At 31.6% G+C, this 12,681-nt stretch overlaps 2 protein-coding genes across 2 annotated transcripts; one reads left to right on the forward strand and one right to left on the reverse strand.

The window, feature by feature from the left end:
- Positions 1–278: 278 nt before the first annotated feature.
- LOC141668229 (pentatricopeptide repeat-containing protein At1g01970) lies at positions 279–3,867 on the forward strand. Its single transcript, XM_074475011.1, has 2 exons — positions 279–790; positions 2,990–3,867. The coding sequence occupies exons 1-2, from the start codon at positions 362–364 to the stop codon at positions 3,773–3,775; spliced, it is 1,215 nt and encodes a 404-aa protein (XP_074331112.1). The 5' UTR covers positions 279–361; the 3' UTR covers positions 3,776–3,867.
- A 571-nt stretch (positions 3,868–4,438) lies between these two features.
- LOC141664096 (LOB domain-containing protein 30) lies at positions 4,439–9,010 on the reverse strand. Its single transcript, XM_074469980.1, has 2 exons — positions 8,306–9,010; positions 4,439–5,130 (listed from the first exon to the last, which is right to left on the reverse strand). Exons 1-2 carry the CDS (start codon positions 8,663–8,665, stop codon positions 4,720–4,722), a joined length of 771 nt encoding a protein of 256 aa, XP_074326081.1. The 5' UTR covers positions 8,666–9,010; the 3' UTR covers positions 4,439–4,719.
- Between the last annotated feature and the right edge of the window lie 3,671 nt (positions 9,011–12,681).

Raw genomic sequence — 12,681 nt, forward strand, 5'->3', positions numbered from 1 at the left:
TCACCCTGAGATTTATGAGAACAAATACTCATTTGTAAGGCTATAAGCCATATTTGTAAAAAAAAAAAAAAACTAGGGTTGGGCAGAGTTATGCGGTGAATTTTAATATTATCTTTTATTAATTTTTTAAGCCATCTCCTGCAAATTATATAATCTCCCATCGGCCCATCCACATTGTAGTAAAAAAATGTATGTGGGCACAGTCCATTTAATTCAAACTTCGAAATAGAAAACCCACGGCCCACTAATCCAAGTATATAAATTTCCTTTTCTGCTAATCATATCTTTTATCTTTCTATCTTTCACAAGCTATGCTGCAATTCTCACAATTCACAAAATTAAATTCTCATTACATAGAAACATGTATGCATCTTCTACTTGTGTCACTACACCAAACAACCTCAATGTCAGAACCCACCTTCCTCGACCTTGTCTAAACTCTTTCTTGAAAACCCCCACAAATTTCACATTTTTTAAACTCCATTTCCGAGCTAAAGCTGTTAAAAATGCAGAAGAAATGGAGGCTAAAGAAGAAGTGAAATCAAAATCGAAGTGGGTTCGAATTGGGCCTGATATTGGTGAGGCCCAGAAACAAGAAATTGGTAAATTGCCCGCAAAAATGAGTAATAGATGTAAGGCTTTTATGAAGCAGATTATTTGTTTTGATTATGAAGAAAGTGATTTATCAGAGTTGTTGAAAGAATGGGTGAAGAGTACAGTTCCAAGAAGAGCTGACTGGCTTATAGTTCTTAAACAATTGTGTGCTATGAATCATCCTTTGTATCTTCAGGTATTTACCCTTTTCCTTTACTGTCGAAATTATGTTAAAGTTTATGTTTTTTTTTTGGTTTTTTAAGTTTATATAGTCCATGAGAAATCTTAAGTTTTGTGGCACTATATTTATGTAAAATAAAAATGGGCATATTAGATTATAAAAAAATAGAATTTGTGAAACAAGCCAATTTTTGTCATATTCTGATAATCCATGAGTGTTGTGAATATTTCCGCATTTTATGTAATAATTGTGTGAACAATGGGGTCTTCGTGGGGGTGTGAGGGAATGTCATTACTGCCCAACTGAGTTAAATTGGTCATTTGACCCATTTGATCACCCACACAGCACATTTAAAAATGACACAAATTCTATAATTGGTTTTTTTTTGTGGTATTTTGGTCTTTCTACGAAATTTAAGAACTTCCGATGGGACTGGTTGTGGGTGGGAAGTGTTATTAGGAAGAAACTTGATTGAAGTCTTTGCGTTAGAGGGTTATTTGAAATGGCAACAGTTCTCGGGTTTTGTAGTATATGATTAAAGAAACAATTAAAATTGTTGGAAACTAGTTTCTCTATAAAAATGTGTAGTTTGGATAATCACTGAATTCTTCTATGCTTTCACAGGTCCGTTTTTGTGTGATAGGGGACTGTTGTGGTGTTAATTTTCATGTTTTAGCATTCCTTGACTGTTCTCCAGCACTGCACTGCATCTATTTATCAGTTATCACTTCAATATAATTTAGCAGCGATCACTACTCATCTGTCTAGGCTTGTAACCAAATTTCTTTTGAGCATATGCAACTGTGTTCGTGCACCTTTTTAATACACATCAGGCATCTTTCGTGCACCTTTTTAATACACATCAGGCATCTCTCTTTTCATCTCAAGACTTGCATAGATACTATTGCTGATGCATGAAGACTATTAGATCAACATGAAAACTATTGTCACTTCCTGGGTGTTGGTTCGGCCCATTTCACCTGATAACATCCCTTGGTAGTTGGTACGTATTCTCCACATTCTTCAGGGTGGTGGTTGAGAACACAGCAAAGGGGCTCTGCAGCTCAAGTTGCGGGGGGGGGGGGGGGTATAAAATGCAAGCAGGAAGCCTGTTCTTCATCCATCACCTGCTCCATATTAAAAGGAAAAACTTTTCATGGCAGAATAATTATAAATTTGTGAATTAGAGATGCCACTGCTAAAGTCGGCACTCTAGTTTTTGATAGTTGTTCTAAATCTTCTTAATCACTTTACATATCTCAACCAATACAATGGCTTAGAATTTTAAAATATAATAGTTTGCAACAAACATTTAAAATACTTGATAAGCCCTACTCTTCATGAATCTCTTTTTTTCCGGTCTCCGCAACACCACTTTTCTCAGTGTCCCCAAAGCAATACAGATTTACATGTGAGGGGAGATTTTGCAATCACCAATTATACATAAAGAAAGTAGGCAGTGCCCATGAGACTGTGTGCAAGTCTGCCTGAGGAGCCTCACGTCAAACTATACCATTTGGGCAGGATGCTTCATTATAAGATAAATAATGGTTTCAGTAAACTATTGTCAGTAACACATTTTCCGTAAATTATTGTCAGCAACATATTTTTTGTTATTGGCCAGATACATCAACCATGCACATCTGGACTAAGGGTACATTTTTAGAAAACACGGAAGTGGAAGGGAAAAAAGGAAAAGTGTGATTAAGTTCTTGACAAATAGGGATGGTGCATGACTGCACTGTGATCATACAAAATTCTCTGTGCTACTACCGAAGTATGTACTCTTTACCGGGTACAGAGAACAATCTAAATAGTCTGAGATTTCACTTTCTATAAAGGTGATCTCTTCCTCTTAACCTGTGCATGTTTTAAAGATTTCGCTTACATATGTCTAAAGGTTTCTGAATTCTAAAATATGTTACCTTGTTTCAGAGTAAAGAGCGAGTGTTAGTAAAATTTGGTGCGGCGTAGTGTCTAGGAAGGATCTGAGATAATTTTTCTTTGGGTTAGTTTTCTGATAAGTTTTTATTTGTTGTTTCAGTATGGTACTCTACGTTATCACCAATTACTGTAGGCCTAAAGCCAAATAACATATATATTTTGTTGTCCCCCATGTTTGTGTTCTGTATTTCCTTATACATTGTTTTTTTAATAATTAAAATATGGTCATAGTCAGTGCCAAAGCGTAACTAAATCGTGCATCTCATTTAGGTTGCTGAGCTCGCATTACTGGAAGAGTCATTTGAAACTAATGTTCGTGACTACACTAAAATAATTCATGCTTACGCAAAGCAAAATCAGGTGCAAGAAGCTGAAAATACCATTCTGGCCATGAAGAGAAGAGGTTTCATGAGTGATCAAGTGACCCTGACTGCCTTAATTCACATGTACAGTAAATCTGGCAATCTTAAGATGGCTGAAGAATCATTTGAAGAGATGAAACTGCTTGGTGTACCTTTGGATAGGAGGTCCTATGGGTCAATAATTATGGCCTATGTTAGAGCTGGCATGTTTGACAAAGGCGAGGATTTACTTCGGGAAATGGATGACCAACAAAATTATGCTGGGAAGGAAGTTTACAAAGCATTGCTTAGAGCATACTCGATGATTGGTGATTGTGCAGGAGCTCAAAGAATATTTGATGCAACTCAATTAGCTGGAATCATTCCTGATGTCAAACTGTGTGCTCTCCTTATAAATGCCTATGTAGTTGCAGGTCAAAGTCGTGAGGCATGTATTGCATTTGAGAACATGAGAAAGGCTGGTCTTAGGCCAAATGATAAATGCGTGGCTTTGATTTTAACTTCTTATCAGAACGAGAACAAACTTAACAAGGCACTGGAATTTCTGATTGATTTAGAGAAAGGTGGCATTTTGGTAGAGAAGGAAGCTTCAACAATATTGGCGGGGTGGTTTCGGAGTTTGGGGGTGGTGGAAGAAGTTGAGCTGCTGCTCAGAGACTACGAATCATATGAAGTTAAATGTGAGGCTACTTAAAGCTTTGAGTTCTTTCCTTCTTGCATTGGGAACTACCTCAATCTCCACGACTAATTGTAAAGGAAATCATGTAAATCAATGCTTATGTGCTACATCCGTATATCTCTTAGCACTACAATCCGAGCTACTAATAACGAGAAATGCTAGAATTCACACCCAATTCCATGGGCACACAATACAGAGTAAGAAGTAATGTGTCAAATTTTGGTTGATATCTCAATTATAAATGTTGATGGACCCCACATTGACTCCAAAATTATGTGCACACATTAGACAAACCCAAAATAATAAAGATGCATGATTGTTGATACTCCCTCCGTCCCTTAATACATTTCCCATTTTGACTTTTTACGCCGTTTACGGTAAGCGATTGACCACTAATTTACGTTTAATCTATAAAAGCAAATATAGTAATGAGTGATCTTGTTAAATTCGTATTTATGAATATTTTAATACAGTGAAATTTTTATATTTAATATTATTACGAAATTAAAAATATTAACAATTAAAAATGTGCATTGACAAACGTGTCCAACACAAATGAGAAACGTTTTTAGGGACAGAGAGAGTAGTATTTTATTTTTATCTCAAAAGAAATACAAAATTAAAAATTTCACAAATTATCTCAAAAGAAATACAAAATTAAAAATTTCACAAATCATAGATACTAATTGTTAACCCATGTAGTTCCATTACAATGAAAGAGATGCAAACTTCCAAGATACAACACAGAACTCTTACAAAAAGTATGTTGTACTGATTTTTCATTAGCACATAATGGTAACCGGACAAAAGGAACAAAAAAACTTTAGAACTTCAGAACATTAGTTATTAAAATTAAAATTAATTAGCAGCTCACTAGATAGTACAGTAAAACCCTCATAATAAATATATTAGAATCAAACCAACCAAGTCGGATCCAGGTCAAGAAGCAGTCAATCGGGTCAGTTAACTCTAGAATGAGGTGGCATAGTTGGAGGGTCACTGCATGGATGTTGTGGAGAGTCATGCCTCTGAAGAAGTTCTCGAGCCAGTTCTTGAAAATCACCAGCAACGATGCCGCCACTCACAACAGGCATCATATCCCCAGGAGCTCTAATGCCGACACTACCAAACTGTAGTCGAGGATCAAGTGGCCTTGGGGGCTGTTGCATTGTCCAAGATTGTTGCATCATGGGATCAAAAAGGGAAGATAAGTCATAAGTCGATGGTACGGCTGCAGGGAGATCGGATATAGACAAAGGTTGTCCTCCTAGAAGTGGTAGCTGCGTTGGTGGAGCTGGAGGCGGAGTTGGAATCTCTAGTGTTGCACGATGGGCTTGCAAGTACGCAATTTCTGCTTGGAGGTTCATCACCTGAAACAAACAGCCGTGCCATGTGCACAAATTTGAAATATTAATATGAAAAAATTTCGCGGGTGATCTAAACAAACTATCATTGTCCAGATGCACAGTTATTTTATGATTCTATATTATAAATAACAATTTTAATATATTTTTGGTAAGATTCGAACCCTAAAAAGATTTTGAATTTTTTATAATAATATCTTATTTAATTTAAAATATAAAGATTTTGAATTTTTTATAATAATACGTTTAATTTTAAAATATCTATCCATCCGTGAATTGAGGGAACAAACTAGGATGACTAGTCAAACTACAACGGAATTTTTAATGTTCCTGTTTTTAATATAATAGTATTATTCGTCTTAAATATAATAGTACAATTTGAAGGATGAAATTGCATAGTTTAATACGTTTAGTAAAATTTTATTATAAAATAGCATAATGAATGTATAACATATGCATATTTATTCTAGAATGTATTTTAATTGAGCAATGCTACTAATCCCCAAATAAATTTTAAATTTGTTCCCAAATAACACATGACAATTTTTATTCGTGAGCCCTATATATATAGGAGGGTCTATTTTATTGAAGAGGGATTGATCAATAACAGAATGACAACTAATTATTTTAGAATTATTTTGAAAATATTTTTGGAAGTATAGTATCTCTCATTTTAATTTTTAATTATTAAATAAGCTAGTTGTTGTATTTCTTTTGTTATTACATCTTTTTCACGAGATGTCTAAATATAATTATATTTATGTGATTGGCAGTATAACAGTAAACATTTGATCAGACTAAATAACAAAATCATAATGTGTAATTTTCACCATATACATATTAAAGGAAAATGCTTAAAGAAATAACTATGTACCAAACAAATTAATTTGCCCCTAAAAACACATATACTACGAGTTTCGTAATTAAATTTGAGTGGGTTTAAAAAAAAGGTATATCTTATATATACAGAGGTTGTTTGGTAGAACTTAAACTTACTAATAAATATTGACAGAGTTATAAACCTATGAATTAAAATCTATCTCCATCAGAAGTTCCTCTAATTTTAGCGTAGAAGCAACTAAAGTGCCAACTTTGTACTACACAATTATTTTCTTAAACATTAAAAAATATATACCAATATGTGTGATTGATAAGATCATAAATGTACTATCTACAGTGAAACCTGCTAACTATGTGCGTATTGTTAAAACAACATTTTCAATACACAGTTTACACACCATTCAACAAGTAGAGGGTTACAGAACATCTACAAGTTTGATCATATATTCGTGTATATGAAAATACTCTATCGTACGTTGACCTGAAAATAAAATCTAAAACTTAGTAATACTGATCCTCCTCATCATCAGGATACTAGCTATTAACTTTTATATTTTTCAGATCGTATTGACTAGATATATCAATTAGATTTAGTAATCATATACAAGTAGACTGTACATGAACCGTCATGTTATAGCTCTCTATATCTTCAAATCTGCAAGTAGCTACAACTTCAACTTGCCAGAAATGGGCCGCTGATTGGTAAGTAAAATTGTAGAAACTAACTCATTTCTCCTAGCATCTTGATTTATTATAAATTCCATAAAAGATAATATAACTTAAAATCTTACAAATAAAGATATATTATCATATATATAGCTAGATACAAATTCATGAAGAAGTTAATTTTAAAGGCAGGTTGAGGTTGATGATATATATTCAATAATCAATTATATATTTAAAAGTAATCATAATTGTATGATGATAAGTGTGGCCAAATATATAAATATACATATAGTACTCTAGTGAAGGCCGACCGACCGGTCTCCTAACAAGAGCTTTCTAAATGGGTGTTGTTCCTTTAGACGGTGAAAACTTATTTTGTTCCCGAACCCTTATATATATATATATATATATATATTATAATGGCTCAAATTAAGGTACTTTTTGTTGTAATTTTTACGAATTTGACTTTTTCCTTTTCGCAGAAAAATTATAATAGTAAGAAAAAAAATACTTCAATGTGAGATCCTAAAATGTAGATCTGATATTACTCAAAGTGTGTTATATATAAACTGCAAACTCACAATTGTCAAATTGATAAAGGTTGAAAAATAAGTTGTGAAAGTAATGGTACTGTAGCTGCAGTTGTATTTTAGACACCCCGTCCGACCATATCAATCATAAATTTAATAGTAAATCAACCTCCAACATATAGTTGTAGATTTCAGCAATCCATCAAACTGTTACTTACTCCATTAATGTTACTGATCCCTCATCTTCACTTTCATTTTAGTACCATTTTGGTACAAGAATACAATATTATTCTAACACAACATTATTCTAATAGTGATATTATATATATGTAGAATGGCAACCGTAAAGCTTCAAGTTTACTCCAAGGGGATGTCAAGGTATATGATGAACAGTAGTAGATCCCCATGCACAATAATGAACTGTTAGCCAATCTCTGGATTCTTATTTTTAGGTTGATTCACACTCATTTCTTTCCCTCCTGTTTTTTTAGATTTTGTTCCATCAGTTCCCTTTTCCCTACATAGCGCTTACACTTCTGAAAGTCTATATTAAATATATACACTTAGCTACATATACGCAGATATATAACAATTAACAAAATAAATAAATACGGGTACATATAAAATACAATTTATATTACATAATGCGTACGTGCTTCGTGTCATAATACACACTCACACATTCCGTAAGTCAACAACCCTAAATTCAGGAATCTGTTTGAAAAGAGCTAACAAAACTTCGTAACCGAACTAGCTAGTACTACCGTGTCCTCACATACACAAATTATAATTTTTAATGTGTATGTATTTGACTCTTCAATCTTCATACATCATGTACTAAGTTTTATATACTTCACATTTGGACTCTACCTTTCATCTATTGTAACGTACATAGATGTTTTCAAATTAGTACCCGCTGAGAAACGCACATATTTGTATATACATACGAATTATACTCGATACAGATTATATATTGGACCCATAAAAGGCAGTAACGGAAAAAAAGAGAGTAAAAATCACCGAAAAATAACAAAAAACATGTAAGTTATAAGTAGCCGGAAAATCATGATCCACTGTAAGAGAAACGAGCAATTGTGACAGAAATTGACAAAAAACGTAAATAGTGATGTGGAAATGAAATGAACCTGTTGTTGAAGAGCGAAGATGTGAGCAACACAACCATAAACCGGGTCTCTAAGCCGGGCTTGAGCTTCATAACAAATAGTGACCACCGCATCGACCCTCTTGTGAACCGGAATGTGGAGGAGGAGCTTGGAAACATTACTGGCTCCGAAAACCTTATGCACTGCTGCAAAATGAGCCGAGCCTTGTTCCGAATCGAAATACGGAGCAAATATGCACCCCGGTACACACTTCCTCCTCAAAAATTTGCAAGCTCCACAAGGTCCACCACCGCCACCACTACTACCACCACCGCTACTACTTCCACCACCACCGGAGCCTGCTCCGCTAGTGGTGGAACCACTCGGATTGACAACACTCATTTTTTTTCTTTTAGTAAAACTTTTGTTTGATTATATATAGAGAGGAGATGGGAAGCTAGGTTAGAATAAACATAGATGATTAGCTAGGGTTTGTGGGGCGAGGCTCCTGAGTTAATTAACTTTTGAGAGGGACTAGGGTTTGGTGAGGTAAGTAGATTGATGTTAACTGTGTATGTAAAGAGGCGTATATATATGAAGAGGGCGCTGAAGGATTAAGAAGTAAATGAAGTCTTTAAAGCCACGCGAAGAAGCAAACAAGATTTAGCAGTTTGCGTGAAGCAAACAACGGCTTTGTATTTAGTCTTTCTTCTTCTCGTGAATTTGCAAAACAAATTTCATGTTCTCCTTTTCTCTCACACTAATCTTTACAGTATTACATGGCTTTCCCCTCAGCTACACCCCTTTTGATCTTTATCTGTTACATTTTCTGTAACGGATGTGGAGTTTCCACTTTCCACGCACTTCTAATTTCTAATATTTCACTCATCGGATTATTTCGTATTTAATAATTTATGCAATATGTATAGTAGTACAATGTTCATGTTGTCATCTAATATCTAATATATTCATATAGATGCAACCCCTTATATGTAAATGTTAACCTGTAGCAACAGGAGTACAGTGAGGTCAATACTGTATTTTCATGTATATATTACGGGAATTTATTGAAAGGTTATGAATTACCCAATAAAAAAATATATAGGGCATTATTGACCAGACTCATTTCCAATGAATGGAAAGTAGTGCAAAAAATAATTTGTAACCTACATTAACAAAATAATTGTTCGGCTTTATTAGAACTCACGACCAAGATAATATATTCGCATGGCAATGGGTATAAGAATGGAAAAAGAGAAATATTTGCATAAATGATGGTTAAATAACGATACATTTTAACGATTTTTTACAATTTTTGCGGATACTTTATATTATTACTTAATTATTAGATATTAACGAGCAATACATTCTAACGGTTTCTTGCAATTTTTTCGGAATACTTGAAATTATTAATTAATTATTAGATATCTACTGCAAAGTCGGATATCACGTTAAACACGAGGTACATTTTTTTTAGTTATAGAATTGTAGATTGTTTGTTTTAAATTTCTTCAATCACACGATTTATTATTTTTAATCATCTGATCCGCAATTATTTAAACTTTTTTTTTATTAATAAATTTTCAAGATATAAATAATTTGAAGTTTTTGTTATCAATTACTAAACTTTCAATACTTTCAATGCATGGGGGTATTCTAACCTTTATTGGAATAAAATATTAAAAATACCAATACAAGAAATGATCCAAGATCCGTTAAAATTAAGTAACAAAACTTTTTAAATAAAATTTAAAAATGCCAACTAGCTAGAACTAGGTTACTCAGCTCGGCGACTTTATAATATGTTTCTATGTATTTTAATAATACTAGAATAAATCTCGTGCGATGCACGGGTTTCCATTAATATTTTAAATTTTTATTTATCAAGTTATATTATATTTTTAAAATATTTATATAAATATATAATGATTATAAATTTATAATAAAAATAATAGAATAACATGTGGTCGTAATTTAGTAGAATAAATAGACTATTTCTAGTAGTTTAACAATTTAGTAGTTTAGCACATATGTAACACTATTATTTATATCTTTTAATAATATGATAAGTTGTATTTGTAGTTTAGTATGATAAGTATACTATATTTAGTAGCAGTTTAATAATTTAGTAGTTTATTAGATATATAACACTATTTATCTATTTTTGTAATAATCAAAATTAGGGAATTATCGTTGAACCAAACTGTTGAACCAAATTATCTCTATTCCGGCTATTATAATATAGTATAGATTTTACAAAACTGTAATTTATAATATAATAATAAAAATATTTTTAAATTGTTTAATTGTTTTTGAATTTCCCATCAGGTTATATTGAAATTCTTGCTCGCAAGTGTCGACTCACTTGGTTAAATAGGAGATAATTATTCTGGATCACATGTTCGAATTTTATGGGAGGAGAATCTATGATTATGCCTACTGAATAGAGTTTGTCGTTTAAGTGTGGTTTATCTTGTTTCACGTATTTTGCAGACTATTGTGTGATCCCGTGAGGTTTAGCTAGTGAGCACCCGAAAAATATCGGTCGCGGTTCCGTACGATAAAAAAAATATTCTAAACAAAACGTACTTTCAATGAACATATTTACTCCAATGAACCACTTTATCATCCACAAACATAATATCATAAAATAATATAAATCTCTTAATCGATAATCAACTTTATAACATTAAGGAATTTGATTCCAATCTTTTTTTTATCGTAGGTAAGCCGCAGCCACTACCTTTCGGGTGCGCACTGGGTAAACCCTACGGGCTCACGCAATAACATGCAAATCACGTGAACCAAGGTAAACCGCATGATAGTTTTCCTCTCTTTAAGCAACTGAGGCAACCCTTGCGGGCAATTTGATTCCAATCTTTTTAAAGACTACTTTACATGACATCTTAATGTTATCTAACTTTTTTGCATTATTACTTGTAATATAAATTAAAACTTAAAATATTTGTTTTTATTGTTTAAAGTTTAGATAAGTTTAGGAAAATATTAAAATGATAATTTGATTTGAAAATAATGTTTTGGACCGTATTAAAATAGGTATATAACTCCGAGAGAAATTTTAATACTTGAAATGTATAAAAATGTTAGAATGGTAACTTTATACTGAAAAGAAACTTTAAGAAAATTTTAATATGATAACTTGGTTTGAAAATAATTTTTTGGGGAAAAATAAGATGATTATTTGAGTTAAGAATGAAAGTTTAGAAGAATATAAGTTAATTAATATTTTTTCTATTTAATAATTTAAAAATGTGAGAAAATTAGAAAAATATATTAATACGAACCCTTTTTTCCTTTTTTTTATATAAGTACATTACTTTACCCATGAACAATTGAAATTACATATAATTATTTAATTAATACTATAAAATAACTTTAAATTAATTTGGGTTATGCAAGTGTGACATAACCGAAATAGAGAATGATTCTATGCTTTTCTTCCAAAATGAATTTATAAATTTTTAGAGTAAATCTATTTCTAATAATCCAAATTCAAATGTTAAGAAGACAAATTATTATACTTTATCTTTTACTTTTCTAGCTACAATCATGTATATTATTTTTAAGTTTGAGTGTACTAGTAAAATTTATAAATATCAACTAGTCATATTTATTTAATAAAAATTATAATAAAAACTAATTATTTTATTAATTAGTGGAGTAACAAAATTTAAATATAACATGTGAAATAGAAAACAGAGGGAAATGTTTGATGCATAAGATTACAACTTAAAACTTAAAATAATGATGAAGTGAAAAACGTTTGTAAGCCCCTTGCTTTGTTGTTGTGGGAGGCTGAATAATTTCCCACTACACACGAGTCGGTTGTTCAGAGACATCTTCTCTTTATTTTTTAAATATTACTTATTTTTAAAAAAATATTAATTTTCTTTTACAATTTCATTATCTTTAATTTGAAAATTTAATTTTCTTTTATTTTTTTCTGGAAAATTTTAAAATTATTTTAGATTAAATTTCATGCTGCATCTGCTTTAACTAGCATAACTTGTTAAACAAACGTTTTATGTTATCAAAAATAATTTTTACTTACCAATTTTTAAAGTTATTTTTATGATTTGATTGATTTTAAGTTCCAAAAGTTATTTTTGAGAATAATTTCAAAAATAGTTTCCTTATAAAATATTTTTTTAAAAAGTACCTTTGCAAAAGGAAACCTTTTATTTTTTAATTTAAGTTTAAATATTTCAATTTCAAAAATTAATTTTAATCTAATTAAGTAAATTCTTGATACTTGGTATTTATTAAATGAATACTTTTATGTGATACCAAACATAATTTTAAAAATATGTACGTGCTATAGATAATAAATAATCCCTCCGTCCCAATTTATCTGTCCTGTTTGACTTTTTATGGTCAAATTGACCAAATTTTGACCA

The sequence above is a fragment of the Apium graveolens genome, chromosome 6 (genome assembly GCF_009905375.1).
Source record: "Apium graveolens cultivar Ventura chromosome 6, ASM990537v1, whole genome shotgun sequence".
In the NCBI taxonomy this organism is placed as follows: domain Eukaryota; kingdom Viridiplantae; phylum Streptophyta; class Magnoliopsida; order Apiales; family Apiaceae; genus Apium; species Apium graveolens.